The sequence below is a fragment of the Hippoglossus stenolepis genome, chromosome 11 (assembly GCF_022539355.2).
Source record: "Hippoglossus stenolepis isolate QCI-W04-F060 chromosome 11, HSTE1.2, whole genome shotgun sequence".
Classification (NCBI taxonomy): domain Eukaryota; kingdom Metazoa; phylum Chordata; class Actinopteri; order Pleuronectiformes; family Pleuronectidae; genus Hippoglossus; species Hippoglossus stenolepis.
In genome coordinates this window covers 25265187-25281655 of record NC_061493.1, presented here as the reverse complement: position 1 = coordinate 25281655, position 16469 = coordinate 25265187, and the positions used below count along the sequence as shown (strand labels likewise).

Below are 16469 nucleotides of genomic sequence, written 5' to 3'. Positions count from 1 at the left end.
ACCTTCTTCATCATCATCATCCTCTTCATCATCATCACACTTCTTCTTCATCATCATCATCATCATCACCTTCTTCCATCATCATCACCTTCTTATCATCATCATCATCATCACCTTCTTCATCATCATCACCTTCTTCATCATCATCATCATCACCTTTTCATCATCATCACCTTCTTCATCATCATCACCATCACCTTCTTCATCATCATCATCATCACCTTCTTCATCATCATCACCTCCATCATCATCATCACATCATACTTTCATCAATCATCATTCATCATCATCATCACCTTCTTCATCATCATCCATCACTCTTCTTCATCATCATCATCATCATCACTCTTCATCATCATCATCACCTTCTTCATCATCATCATCATCACCTTCTTCATCATCATCATCACCTTCTTCATCATCATCATCATCACCTTCTTCATCATCATCACCTTCATCATCATCACCATCACCTTCTTCATCATCATCATCATCATCATCACCTTCTTCATCATCATCACCTTCATCATCATCATCATCATCACTCTTCATCATCATCACCTTCTTCATCATCATCTCTTCTTCATCATCATCCCATCACCTCTTCTCATCATCATCATCATCATCTTCATCATCACCTCTTTCATCATCATCACCTTATCATCATCATCACCTCTATCATCATCATCATCATCACCTTCTTCATCATCATCATCACCTTCATCATCATCATCACCTTCCTTCATCATCATCATCATCACCTTCTTCATCATCATCATCATCACCTTCTTCATATCATCATCAATCATCATTCATCATCATCATTCACCTCTATCTCACTTATCACATCAACATCATCACCTTTTCATCATACTTCTTCATCACACATCACTCTTCATCATCATCATCATCATCATCACCTTCTTCATCATCATCACCTTCTTCAATCATCACCATCATACTTCTTCATCATCATCACCTTCTTCATCATCATCAACTTCTTCATCATCATCATCACTCTTCATCATCATCACCTTCTCATCATCATCATCATTCTTCATCATCATCATCACCTTCTTCATCATCATCACCATCACCTTCTTCATCATCATCATCATCATCACCTTCTTCATCATCATCATCACCTTCTTCATCAATCACCTTTATCATCATCATCATACCTTCTTCATCATCATCATACCTTCATCATCATCACCTTCATCATCATCATCACTTCTTCATCATCATCATCATCATACCTTCTTCATCATCATCACCTTCATCATCATCACCTTCTTCATCATCATCACCTCATCATCATATCACTTCATCACCTTCTTCATCATCATCATCACCTTCATCATCAATACCTTCATCACCACCATCTTCATATCATCATCACCTATCATCATCACATACCTCTTCATCATCACCTTCATCATCATCATCACCTTCTTTCATCATCATCAATATCTTCATCATCATCATACCTTCTTCATCATCATCATCATCATCATCACTCTTTCATATCTCATATCATCATCTCTTCATCATCACCTTCCATCATCCACCTTCTACTTCCATCATCAATATCATCACACACACATCACTCATATCATCATATGTAACATCATCCTTCATCATCATCATCATCATTCACACATCACCTTCATCATCATCATCATCATCACCATCACTTCATCATATCATCACTCTTCATCATCATCATCATCACCTTCATCATCATATCCTATCATCATCATCACCTTCTTTCATCATCATCACTTCATCATCATCACCTTTATAACATCACTTCATCATCACCTTCTTCATCATCATCATCACCTTCTTCATCATCATCACCATCACCTTCTTCATCATCATCACCTTCTTCATCATCATCATCACCTTCTTCATCATCATCATCACCATCACCTTCTTCATCATCATCATCACCTTCTTCATCATCATCATCATCACCTCTCATCATCATCACCTTCTTCATCATCATCATCACCTTCATCATCATCCATCTATCTTCATCATCTTCTTCATCATCACCTTTTCATCATCATCATCTCATCACCTTCTTCATCATCACCATCACCTTCTTCATCATCATCATCTACCGTTCATCATCATCTCACCTTCATCATCATCACCTTCATCACCACATAATCACCTTCTTCATCATCATCATACCTTCATCATCATCATCACCTTCAATCTATCATCACCTCATCCATCATCATCTCATTATCAATCACCTTCTTCATCATCATCATCATCATCACCTTCATCATCCCTTATATCAACATCACTCTTCATCATCATCATCACCTTCTTCATCATCATCATCATCTCTTCTTCATCATCATCATCACCTCTTCATCATCATCATCACCATCACCTTCATCATCATCATCATCATCATCCTTTCATCATCCCTTCTTCATCATCATCACATCATCATCACCTTCTTCATCATCATCACCTTCTTCATCATCATCACCTTCTTCATCATCATCATCACCTTCTTCATCATCATCATCACCATCACCTTCTTCATCATCATCATCATCACCTTCTTCATCATCATCACCTATCATCATCATCACCTTCATCATCATCACCTTCTTCATCATCATCATCATCATCATCACCTTCATCATCATCATCCTTCTTCATCATCATCATTATCATCATCACCTTCTTCATCATCATCATCACCTCTTCATCATCATCATCACCTCATCACCTTCTTCATCATCATCACCTTCTTCATCATCATCATCACCTTCTTCATCATCATCATCACCATCACCTTCTTCATCATCATCATCATCATCATCACCTTCTTCATCATCATCATCACCTTCTTCATCATCATCACCTTCATCATCATCATCACCTTCATCATCATCATCACCTTCTTCATCATCATCATCATCATCATCACCTTCTTCATCATCATCATCATCATCACCTTCTTCATCATCATCATTATCATCATCACCTTCTTCATCATCATCATCATCATCCTCATCACCTTCTTCATCATCATCATCATCATCACTTCTTCATCATCATCATCACCTTCTTCTTCATCATCATCATCATCATCACCTTCTTCATCATCATACCATCACCTCTTCATCATCATCATCACCTTCGTCATCATCATCATCACCTTCTTCATCATCATCATCATCATCACCATCACCTTCATCATCATCATCACCTTCATCATCATCATCACCTTCTTCGTCATCATCATCATTTTCTTCATCATCATCATCATCATCATTTTCTTCATCATCATCATCACATCTTCATCATCTTCATCACTTTCTTCATCATCATCACCTTCATCATCATCATCACGGTCACCTTCTTCATCATCTTCCTCACCTTCATCATCATCATCATCTTCATCTTCATCACCGCACCTTCATTATCATCATCATCACCATCACCTTCTTCATCATCACCATCACCTTCCTCATCATCATCATCACCATCACCTTCATCATCATCATCACCTTCATCATCATCATCACCTTCTTTCATCATCATCATTTTCTTCATCATCATCATCATCATCTTCATCACTTTCTTCATCATCATCATCACCTTCATCATCATCATCATCCTCACCTTCATCATCATCATCATCACCTTCTTCATCATCTTCTCACCTTCATCATCATCTTCATCTTCATCACCCTACCTTCATTATCATCATCATCATCATCCTCATCACCTTCTTCATCATCATCATCACCTTCTTCATCATCATCACCTTCTTCATCATCATCATCAGCACCTTCTTCATCATCATCATCACCATCACCTTCTTCATCATCATCATCATCATCATCATCATCACCTTCATCATCATCATCACTTCTTCATCATCATCACCTTCATCATCATCATCACCTTCATCATCATCACCTTCATCATCATCATCATCATCATCATCACCTTCATCATCACCTTCTTCATCATCATCACCTTCTTCATCATTATCATCTCACCTTCTTCATCATCATCATCATCATCCATCACCTTCTTCTTCATCATCATCATCATCATCATCACCTTCTTCATCATCATCATCATCACCTTCTTCATCATCATCATCATCATCATCACCTTCTTCTTCATCATCTTCATCATCATACCTTCTTCATCATCATCACCATCACCTTCTTCATCATCACCATCACCATCGTCATCATCATCATCACCTTCATCATCATCATCATCATCACCTTCTTCATCATCATCATCATCATCACCATCACCTTCATCATCATCATCACCTTCATCATCATCATCACCTTCTTCGTCATCATCATCATTTTCTTCATCATCATCATCATCAAGTTCATCATCTTCATCACTTTCTTCATCATCATCATCACCTTCACATCCCCCTTCATCATCATCACGGTCACCTTCTTCATCATCTTCCTCACCTTCATCATCATCATCATCTTCATCTTCATCACCGTCACCTTCATTATCATCATCATCATCATCTTCCTCACCATCATCATCTTCCTCACCTTCCTCTTCCTCACCATCAGACCTGAGGACAGAGCTGAACGTGATGACAACAGTTGGTCGGAGGGGGGCAGTATAGTCACCGATGGCCGTTGCATTAACACGTCAAAGAAAATGTAGTAACCCGGAAGTGATTGACGGTGTTTCCCCGGGTCGGTGATCTCTGAGTTGGCTCCACGGACCGAGCAGTGTTAGGGTTGGGGTCGTGTGTCTGTGACGGTTTCACAGTGATGGGGGTCTGTGCGGGTCTGTGCGGGTCCCTGCTGGTCTGCCTGACCCTACTGCTCTCCGCGGTCCCCCCTCTGACTGCTTGGGAGGCGGATTTGGAACTGCTGGACCTGGTGGAGGAGATCCCACAGACCTTCTACCAGTTCCTGTCCCTGGACCAGGTCTGTACTAACGGCTAATTGCTAACTGTCTCCATGGTAACGTTATGGAAGGATTCAGGCTCTAATGCTAACAGCTGAGTGCTACTCGCACACGAGGCTAAGCTATTTAGCATCGGGAGCTAATGTAGAAATGAGAACCGGACCAGTGACTCCAGTTCAGTTTGATGCTAACACCTGATGCTAACAGCACAGCAGTGGAGTCACGAGGAGTCTGTCCTCCCCTCCTCTCATCTGTCTGTCCTCCCCTCACCTGTCTGACCTCCCCTCATCTGTCTGTCCTCATCCGTCTGTCCTCATCTGTCTGTCCTCCCCTCATCCGTCTGTCCTCCCCTCACCTGTTTGTCCTGTCCTCCCCTTACCTGTCTGTCCTGTCCTCCCCTCACTTGCCTGTCACTTGTCACCTGTCTGTCCTCCCCTGTCTGTCCTCCCCTCATCTGTCCGTCCTCCCCTCATCTGTCTGTCCTGTCCTCCCCTCACTTGTCTGTCACTTATCACCTGTCTGTCCTCCCCTGTCTGTCCTCCCTCATCTGTCCTGTCCTCCCCTTACCTGTCCTGTCCTCCCCTTACCTGTCTGTCCTATCTTCCCCTCACCTGTCTGTCCTCCCCTCATCTGTCCTGTCCTCCCCTCACCTGTCTGTCCTCCCCTCATCTGTCCTGTCCTCCCCTTACCTGTCTGTCCTGTCTTCCCCTCACCTGTCTGTCCTGTCCTCCCCTCCCTTGTCTGTCACTTGTCTGTCCTCCCTATCCTTACCTGTCTGTCCTGTCTTCCCCTCACCTGTCTGTCCTGTCCTCACTTGTTTGTCACTTGTCTGTCCTCCCCTCATCTGTCTGTCCTTCCCTCATCTGTCCTGTCCTCCCCTCATCTGTCCTGTCCTCCCTCATCTGTCCTGTCCTCCCCTTACCTGTCTGTCCTGTCTTCCCTCACCTGTCTGTCCTGTCCTCCCCTCACCTGTCTGTCCTGTCCTCCCCTCACTTGTCTGTCACTTGTCTGTCCTCCCCTCATCTGTCTGTCCTTCCCTCATCTGTCTGTCCTCCCCTCATCTGTCCGTCCTCCCTCATCTGTCCTGTCCTCCCCTCATCTGTCCTGTCCTCCCCTCACCTGTCTGTCCTGTCCTCCCCTCACTTGTCTGTCACTTGTCACTTGTCTGTCCTCCCCTCATCTGTCTGTCCTCCCCTCATCTGTCTGTCCTCCCCTCATCTGTCCGTCCTCCCCTCATCTGTCCTGTCCTCCCCTCATCTGTCCTGTCCTCCCCTCACCTGTCTGTCCTGTCCTCCCCTCACTTGTCTGTCACTTGTCACTTGTCTGTCCTCCCCTCATCTGTCTGACCTCCCCTTGCCTGTCTGTCTCTTAGGACGCCGCAGCAGGAGAGATAAAGAAGGCGTATCGCCGTATGTCTCTCACGCTGCATCCGGATAAGAACAAAGACGAAGACGCTGAGACTCAGTTCAGACAGGTGAGGAAAAAATACCAACACGAATATGCAGCTGTCGACCAATCACATTGAACCTCTGCCTCTGTTTTCAGCTCGTCGCCATTTATGAAGTCCTGAAGGACGAGGAGCGAAGACGCAAGTGAGTCTGACCTGCTCACATCACAGTCCACTCTCAGCCAATCACAGCCCAGAGGCAGGCTTACATGTACCTGGGTGATTCTTTGGTTCTGTTGATTCTTGAAGAAAAGAAAAAACTTCATGGCTTTTCTGAGCACATTGTGTGTTCTAAACCTTTTAGGAGCAGAAGTATTAAAATGTGACTTCCAGCAGGTGGCGCTATGTTGCTGAGTTAATATTGATATATGGATTTGTTTCGGCCGGGACTCTGATCATATGTGATATTGTCGCTGTTCGTACAATGTGCAGTGGAGTTATAACAACTTCTTGTGTCATCATCATGACATATTTCATCATCAATGTGTTGAGTCCTTTCTCACAGAGTTTGACATGGTTGTGGTCAATGGACTATGAGGAGTACATCCAAGTGTAAGACAAGTAAAAAACAAGACATTTCCTGTTGCCATCAGGGGGCGCTGTGATTGGAACTCTTGTCATACAAGTCAAGTCTGACTTTTACCTTAAGTCTTTTACTAATTCCTCTTACAACTACAGTAGATTCTGGAAAATAGTTAAATCCAGCTCTAACGATCCAAGCCCTCCTCTACCTTCCAATGATGTCAAGGGCCTTAATCAGATAACTGACACGCATGACATTTCTACTGCTTTTTACTTTGCTGCATCTTGTCACTTATTTCACAATCTTAGTGGTGGTCTGTGTAATAATCAGTATTTACAGATTATAGGAATGACGAGCGAGTGTTCAGTCTTTGCAACAAACGCCAGATTTATTAACAGAGTACAACTCCCGGCACAGGTAACGTTAAGTGTATCACAACTTCCTGTCTGCGCCTCTTTTACGGCACACCCCCCACATACCTAACAGTGCTAACTGTCGTAGAACACATCCTTGACAGTCTGAAAGATTGTCCGGAAAAGCACAACTTATCCTTCTAGTGCTGAAGTAAACATTTCCTTCAGCTTATCTCCTCTCTCCAGTATGTCGGTAGCTGACACCCTATGCAATATTGTTGAACTGCAATCAACAGGTGATGACAAGTTGGCCCCCTTTTCTTTAAATTCCTCAGCCCTGCTCAAATTGTGAATATGTAACTTATATTTTTAATCTCAGTATTACCTCTAGCAGCCCAGTTTGGAAGACTGCTTACATTCTCCCCCTCCTCAAGGGTGGTAACAAATCTGAATTAAATAACTATCATCCGATTTCAAAACTCTCCTGTCTCGCAAAGATATTTGAGTCACTTGTTAATAATCAGTTGATTATTAACAAGTAATGGAATGTGTGTAACCCACACATTCCCTTCTTACTCCATTTCAGTCTGGCCTCCGGCCTAAGCATAGCACCGCATCTGCCACTTCTTTGGTTGTTGGTAACGTTGTCTCATCACTAGACAATAGAAAACACGGCTCTGCTCTTTTTATTGATTAATCGAAAGCTTTTGACACAGTAGACCACACTCGACGTGTTACTCTGGGATTTGTCAATGCTAGTTGCCTTTGCTTGAAAACTGTCTTTCAGATAGGTTGCAGTGTGTCAAAATAAAAAATAAAAAAATGGCGCTGTGGAGCCATTTCGCCGAGCCCAAGCTGAAGCGGAAATGAAAGACGGCCGTCGCCTTTGATGTCTTGTGCTTGCTAAGTCAGCACATGTGGAAAAATTGGATAAGCTGCAGAAAAGTTTTGCCACTGTTAATTTCTCTTTGTGAATCTTCCTGTGGTTTGTGAGGAAGAGGAGGCAGAGGGGATAAAGGGAGGTTGAGTGTCAAGTACAAAGTGCTAGTCGATGGCTCAGACCACTTTTACATTTCATGTCATCGGGGTTCAGCATCTTGGGTTATCGACTGGGATCGAACTGCCAACCTTCTGGTCGAAGGACAACCGCTCTACCCCTCAGCCACAGCCGCCCATCGTTATCCAAGAAAGAGTCTCAAGTCATGTCTGTGTCTTTCGGGACAATTCAACAGAGAGATGCTCAAGAGTTTGTCTCCATCAATCGTTTTTGTCTAAGATGTTTCATAGGAAGGAATGTTTTGTACTGTACCTGTACTGTAACTGTTCTATACCTGTAGTGTACCAGTATCTAAACTGTACCTGTACTATGCCTGGACAGATATGATGACATCCTGGTGAACGGGCTTCCTGACTGGCGGCAGCCAGTCTTCTACTACAGACGAGTGAGAAAGATGAGTAACTCTGAACTGGGCTTCCTCCTCTTCCTGATCCTCACTATTGGACACTACGCGGTCATCTGGTCCATCTACCTGGAGAAACAGCTGGTGAGACAGCCAATCAGAGCAGAGCCTCAAAACAGACCATGTCATGTGACCTGGTGATAAATCTGCCTTATTTCCAGGACGAGTTGCTGAGTAAGAAGAAAAAAGATAAGAAGAAAAAGCTGAGCTCCAGACCAGCAGAGGAGCTCAGGTTTATCGGCCAGGATCGGACCGACAGGTACATCTATGCCATCATCTCCACAGGACTTCCTGATTTGTGTTATTTTTTAATGTTTATTTATTTCAGGGTTCACGACCGACCTCATTGGCAGGACATCCTCCCTCTGAAGCTCAGCATCTGGATGTACCTGTCTGTCAAAAATCTGCCTCAGACCGTGCAGGTAGGATGGAAAGCTATTATGAACCATGTAAAAAGGTGGAGTGTTCTCAGACCTGGTCCTGGTCTCAGACCTGGGGCCTCATTTGTAACCGTTGCGTACGCATCTTTAATACCCCATTTTGTGCGTACACCACATCTCACGCAAATGTTGGAGAGAATGTCCACTCTGACCCATGCGTACGAACATTTTGGCGACGGGAAAGTGGTGATGCAAACGTGAGGTGTTGATTCATGATCCACTTCATCATTAACATTAAAACCAACAGCGTTATTTGTGTTCGCGCGACATATTAACCTTCAGTTGTAACGATATAAAATAACTTTAAGCAAATTACAGTAAGACCGCACAAGATAAGATAATCCTTTATTAGTCCCACTATGGGGAACTTTGCAGTATTACAGCAGCAAGAGTCAAAAGACATCAGCAAGTAACATGCAATACTTAAGTGTAAGGAATATAGAAAAATATGAATGTAGTTAAACCAGTATATACAGTGTAAAGACAGGAAAAAATAGGGTTAGGGTTAGAATATTTACAGTGACGAAATTGCACATGAACCGTTGATATTGCACAGACGGATGAATAAATTACTGGGAGCAGAGCTGGTTGTTCAGTCTTTCTGCTGCAGGAAGAAACGACCTGCGATACCTCTCCTTCAGACACTGAAGGTGAGGGAGATTCCAAGTGCTGTGATGGTGTCCTGCAGGGGGTGGGACTGGTTGTCCATCAGAGAAGACCGCTTCATCCTCCTCTGTCCAACCACCTCCACTGGGTTAAGGGGATATCCCAGGACCGAGCTGGCCCTCCGAATCCGTCTGTCCAGTCTCTTCCTGTCAGCAGTTGAAATGCTGCTGCCCCAGCAAACTATTCCAAAGAAGATGGCAGATGCCACCACAGAGTCATAAAAGGTCTTCAGGAGCGCCCCCTGTAGTCCAAAAGACCTCAGTCTCCTGAGCAGATACAATCTGCTCGGGCCCTTCTGAAACAGTGCACTGGCATGATCAGTCCAATCCAGTTTATTGTTCTGGTGAACACCCAGGCACTTATAAGAGGTCACTAACTCCGTTTTGGATGATTAAAAAATGTCCCGGCCGAAACGACAATTACCCTCAGATTCTAACGGTGTGAAGCAATTCTCTTTTTGCCTTCACCTTCCAATCTGACCAGTTTTATTTCAGACACTGTCCTTTCTGTCATATTCTGCATTAATGCAGCAGCAACCACTTTTATTTATTAATGACATCACTGCTGCAGCCATCTAACAATCTGTCTTTCTCCACTTCCACTTCACTCACAAGCCCCTTGATGTCAGTGTCAGAGAAGTAGAGCTTCTTCTTCTCAACGCTTGATGCCGTGATTCACAATAGAAACCTATTGGTCAGCAGCCTAATTTTATATTCAATATTTGCTTTGACCATTTATGGGCATGTAGAGGGCAGAATTATGAGGCAGATCCAGGAACGCACATTTCCAGGTGGAGTGTGATTTATAAAGGGAACAGTGCTCACATACACTTTTAGTCTGAATCCTACACACTGTTTTATAAATGAAGCCCCTGGTCTCTGTGTTTCAGGAGGTGAAGAAGTTCTATGAGGACTATCAGCAGATGAAACAGCAGCAGAGAGAAGAAGCTGAAGCCGAACACGAAGCTGTGACCAGTAAACACTTTTATATCTTTTCACTCCAGGCTGCCATAGTTTCTCACAGACTCAATGTTCTTTCCAAATGTAACAACTGCACCTGAACGCACCACCTGATCACATTCTCAATAATGAACCTTTGTCTCTGGTTAAACTTTCATCTCATGTCCACCTTTGCTTCTTCAGGAGAGAGGAGACCAAAGGTCAAGAAGCCAAAGGAGCCAAAAGAGTTTCCAGTTTACAAGCCATCATCTGAGAACCTGAACTACCAGAGCTATGACCAGACCTCATCCATTGAGGAGATCGAAGACCAGATGGACGTCTGGCTGCAGGACAGCAGAGGCACTAGGAAGAAGGTGTGATGTTATTGATTATTAATCAGTTAATATAATGTCCTCAGACTACCAACAGGACCGTAGTGGACTATCGCTACCGGAATTATGTTTGTGTCTGTGACCTTAGGCTGCAGACTGGACGGAGGACGAGCTCAGTCTCCTCAGCAGGTTGATGGTTAAATTTCCAGGAGGAACGCCAGGTCGATGGGATAAGATCGCTCATGAACTGGGACGATCAGTATCTGAAGTAAGAAACTAGTTTGCAAAATTTTAAAATCGGTTTGATCCACACCTTGTACAGAGTCAGTGTTGAGGACACACCCATCAGAACTGATATCAGTTTTATCAGCTTTTGTGTTTTTAAGATGATTGAATTACACCCGACTGAGTTTGGTACAAGGACTGAAGGACTCCAAACACCTTCTCCAAGTCCACTGAACACATTTAGACTGGAGAGAAAAACTGTCATTAGGGTTAGGGAACTGGCTCACTGATCCAGGACCAGAATAGAATCCACATCAGTACTGAATCTGACCTTCAACAATCAGCCAGGGTCTTGTCTCTGACAGAAGCTCTCATAGTGAGACTGAGACACTTAAGCTGTTTTCAGACATGACCTCCAGGTAAAATCTGAAGAATTGTCTCCAGAGTTTGTGTTTCACAGCTGAACAACACAGCAGCAGGTTTTCTGAACAGACTCGTTCACAACAGCATCAGATCCTCCTCCTGGTTCAGGTGAGAGGGGGGGCAGCCGGGTGCAGCAGACAGAGACAGGAAGTGACGTGTGTGTGTCTGTTTCTGTCTGTATATTTACAGTCTGTTTCGTCCCCGCAAACCGAACACAGTTCAGTTCAAACAGCAAGAAACAGATACAAACAAAAATAGTCCGTTCCGGGTTTTACTGTGGATCTTCATAAACCAACAACTCAGGAAAGAGAAGCATCCATGTTGCTTTAATAACAACAGCGTTCATGTATACAATATGTTCAGGACACTCACGGTACCGTTGATGGTCCAGTCGATCATATGCCGGCCGGCAGCTCCAGGGAAACTCCATTAGGAATAAATCCACCAATAATTTCCTCCTGACTCCGGCTTTAAAGACCAGGTGTCTGATCTTGAGCTGCGACAACACGCAGACTTTACAACGCACTTTAGTAAAAGTAAAACAGACGATCCTCTCAGACCTCCACACTCATTGCTCTGAAGATACTGGTCACTTCTGTGATAGTTCAGATTACGCTGGGTTGTGATTGGATTGGAGTGTAAATGGACAACTTGGATTATAACTAGTTAGAATTATATTGTAGATATCTGAAACTGAAATTATAATCATAATTAAGTTGCAGATGTCTGTAACACATATAGAAAAATAATCAACAGATTAATTGATTATAAAAATAATCATTAGTTTTAGCCCTAGTTTAAATTGTAGCAGGTCAGAGACAAAGGCTAAATAGTTCTTAAAAGGTTCCAATGTTGAACCAGCACTAGCGCTCTGTTCACTTTGGTGGAAAAGGGGAACTTGTGCCTTTCTCTCTGAGGAACTCTGGGCTTCTGTCCCAGTGTTGAAACCAAACATCTGCTTTCACCTTGTGTAGTGGAAGCCTCCAAAGAGGAGGCAAATGTTGTCTTTCAAAACAGAACTTTTACTTGCTTTTGAATGTGCAGTGTTACAAAGAGGAAAATAAACGGTGAAAAACAGTTTGGGTGAGCAGGGAAAAATGGGGATGAGAGGAGAGGAAGACCAGGAACACTTGTGCAGCATCAGGTATCAGCTCTGAGTAGTTATAATGAAAACAATAATAGTGTAAGGAGGTTATTGATTATTAATGATAGCAGCAAGAGTTCATATAGTATTTAAGTAATAAAAGGTATGATTGTTATTAATAATAATAATAGTTATCCTGCAGCTCTGGAGTCGGAGATACCTGCAAAGAGAGAGAGAGAGAGAGAGACTATGGGAGGAAAAAGACACATAGTTAAATAGATGAATGTGGGGAGAAGTGCTCAGTGCATGATGGGAGTTCTCCAGCAGTCTAGACCTATAGCAACATAACTAAGGGATGGTTCAGGACTCACCTAAACCAGGCTTTATCAAAAAGGGACGTTTTAAGTTTAACCTTAAATGTAGAGATGGTGTTTGCCTCCCAAACCCAGAGTGGGAGCTGGTTCCACAGGAGAGGAGCCTGGTAGCTGAAGGTTCTTCCCCCATTCTACTCTTACAGATTCTTGGAACCACAAGAGAGCCTGTGTTTTGGGAGCGAAGTGATCTATTTGGATAAAATGGTGTTATGAGCTCTTTCATATATGCAGGGGCTTGATATATCAGGAACCAAAATAATCTGTTTTCTTCAACAGGTGACGACCAAGGTGAAACAGGTGAAAGACAATGTGAGCCACACCTCAGGTAAACTTTTGCTGTTATAATAGCTGGTTCTCCTGACAAGTTCTATTGTCATTATGAGGTTCCACTGACATTATGCTCTACTGACAGGATCAATCAATCAATAAAATTGTATTTGTAAAGCCCATATTCACAAATCCCAGTTTGTCTCAGAGGCTTCAACAAGGTGAGACGTCCTCTGTTCTTAACCCTCAACAAGAGTCAAACTACTAAAACCTTTAACAGGTAAAGAAGGTAGAAACCTCAGAGACACATGTGAGGATCCGTCTCCCAGGACGGACACAAGTGAACAGATGTCACGTGGAACAGAGAACATCAGAGAGATCAGAGTATTTACAGCTTTGATTAGAATAAACACTTTGTAGCTGAAGGTCAATGAACTGATGGATTATTGTCAGTAATGGTCGAGTATCTGAGGAGAAATATTATATATCAAGCAGACTTGTTGTGATCATAGTCCACGGTCAGCAGCCACCACGATCAGGATCCACCTGGTAGTTTCAGGTTCTACTGTCAGTACAGGGATCTGGCGTTCTTTGTTTCAGGTCTGGTGAAGCTGTCTGAGCTGAAGAGCCCTCTTCCTGTGAGGGTACTTACGGTTGCTGACAGCGTGATGACTCAGAGGGTGGGTGGGGCCTGTGAGGAAGAGCAGGATGTAGAGGAAGCTCTGGCTGTGCGCCAGAGGAATAAGAAGTCCTCTGCAGACGGGGGAGGGGTGAAGCTCAGAAGTCGTCGGCAAAGAGATTTCGACCCTGCGGCTGTGGAAGAAGAGGATGAGTCAGAGCCTCAGGAGAACAGAGACGGGGCGGATCCTGCCGCTTGGACTCAGAACCAGCAAAAACTACTGGAACTTGCTCTGCAACAGTTTCCCCGTGGAACCATAGAACGCTGGGACCGCATTGCCAGGGTGGTTCCTGGGAAAACCAAGGTGAGAACTGACAGAAAGCAAGTCTACATATTTACCATCATCTGCTTTCAGGGGCAGTAAACTGGTTCATACCTGGGTTATATAAAAGTGTAGAAATGAGACCAGGACAGAACATGAAACACGTTCTACTTTCTGTTCTAACGTGTTCTTCACTGAACCTCAATCATTCTGTATGTAACCTGATCTCTGTTGTTTTTTTATTCACACCCATTTAAAAATTAAAAATAGCAGATAGCTGGTTTTCGTTTGCCTTATGAACGTTTGTTTACTTTCAGGAGGAGTGTATGATCCGTTACAAGATGTTGGCTGAGCTGGTTCAGAAGAGGAAACAGGCCAAGAGCTGATGACCCCTGATCTCCCATCAGACTGGTGAACCATGTGACCTGTCAGTGTTTATCTCAGTAGGGGAGCTGCCCTCTGATTGGACAGAATTACAATTCAGTTTTTGTATATGTTTGATGTCTCACCTGCTCAGGTGTGGTTTTAAAAAATTCAAATTAAAAAAAGGAAGCAGGTGACAAGTGTGAAGTCACCTGACCTCCCACCTCACAGCTTCATGTGCCTTAGCTCCATTCAGCATGCTGTCAATCAACTTCGGTTCCCCTCATCAATAAACAGTATTTATTATTTCCTGCAGTTTGATTTGTCTGCTTGTCGCTATGACAACTTTTAAACGACCAGTCAGCTGATTCTCCTTCCTTCTTATTGGTTAAAGGTCCAGTGTGTAAGATTTAGGTGAAAGGGATCTATTGACAGAAATTGAATATAAAATAATCCTATTGATGTTTTCACGAGTGTGTTTAATCTAAATTATACAAATTGTTGTTTATTTACCCTGGAACGGGACCTTTATATTGAAATACTTTATATTTACGTCAGGGGGGGGTCCTCTCTATGGAGGCCACCATGTATCTTGTAGTAGCCCAGACTGAACAAACTAAACCCTTTGAGTTTTTATGAAAACTGAAGGTTACCACAGGTTCTCTTTCATGTTTGGAGGGGGGGGTTCAGCTGCCACATGACACTTCACCACTGTATGCTGCTGGTTAATAATTTTCTCTTAAAACATGATGGGAGCTGGCTGCAGTCAGACAGATGTTATCCAGCTGCAGCTGTGACAACACAACTGTGTGTGTGTGTGTGTGTGTGTGTGTGTGTGTGTGTGTGTGTGTGTGTGTGTGTGTGTGTGTGTGTGTGTGTGTGTGTGTGTGTGTGTGTGTGTGTGTGTGTGTGTGTGTGTGTGTGTGTGTGTGTGTGTGTGTGTGTGTGAGATATCGCGATGACGATATAACTTGCGAAAAAATAACAAATGCTTAAGTATACAGTGTCAACGGCTTTCTGCTTTGGTTTCACTGCTATAGACACTGACATATAAAGAAAAGTATTATTTCCATTCCAACAACATGGTTTTATTTAAAGAATTTCACCTGGTTACGGACGTAGGGACCACGGAAAGCTCCACAGCCCGAGGGAGGGGACGCACAGGCCACCAGGTCTGGGGCAGACACCAGGGAGCCATGCATAGCTCCACTAAATCCACTGTGATCATTTGAGTCTTTTCATAAATGTTTGTACCATGAGAAGTTATTTTGTGTTACTTTTCCCTCAGGTCATAAATAAGCTATGCAATCAACCGCTCATAGTGATTTTTCTTTCTCTCTAGTCTCTTATTATTCTCTTGTTCCCACAATGATACACTGATGGAAGAATCCGTCAATGATCTGAATACCTTTAGTTTATAATCTAGGGCAGCAGGGCTCATCCGATTGGCCAAATATATTGACATGCAGAGCATGAATGTATGGCGCATGGATCAACATTTATTAGAATCTAAGCAGTCTTTTTACGGTTAGGCTTCACTAACCTTTGACCCATTGGAGGTGGTGGGACAGAGGAGGATGAAGCTGTCCTCTGATGGACAACCAGTCCCACCCCCTACAGCACTGGGCAGCTCCTTCAGCAATAGACTGATTCACCCTCTAAGGTATCGCAGGTTGTTCCTTCCTGCAGCAG

The 16469-nt window shown here is 43.3% G+C and overlaps 1 protein-coding gene across 1 annotated transcript; it reads left to right on the top strand.

Annotated features, from left to right (window-relative positions):
• The first annotated feature begins 4698 nt into the window (after positions 1 to 4698).
• dnajc1 (DnaJ (Hsp40) homolog, subfamily C, member 1) lies at positions 4699 to 15085 on the top strand. The gene is made up of 12 exons (XM_035169688.1): positions 4699 to 4961; positions 6314 to 6415; positions 6487 to 6533; positions 8643 to 8808; positions 8886 to 8983; positions 9053 to 9146; positions 10720 to 10804; positions 10973 to 11142; positions 11249 to 11368; positions 13483 to 13531; positions 14074 to 14456; positions 14732 to 15085. Exons 1-12 carry the CDS (start codon positions 4803 to 4805, stop codon positions 14798 to 14800), a joined length of 1542 nt encoding a protein of 513 aa, XP_035025579.1. The 5' UTR covers positions 4699 to 4802; the 3' UTR covers positions 14801 to 15085.
• The last annotated feature ends 1384 nt before the right edge of the window (positions 15086 to 16469 follow it).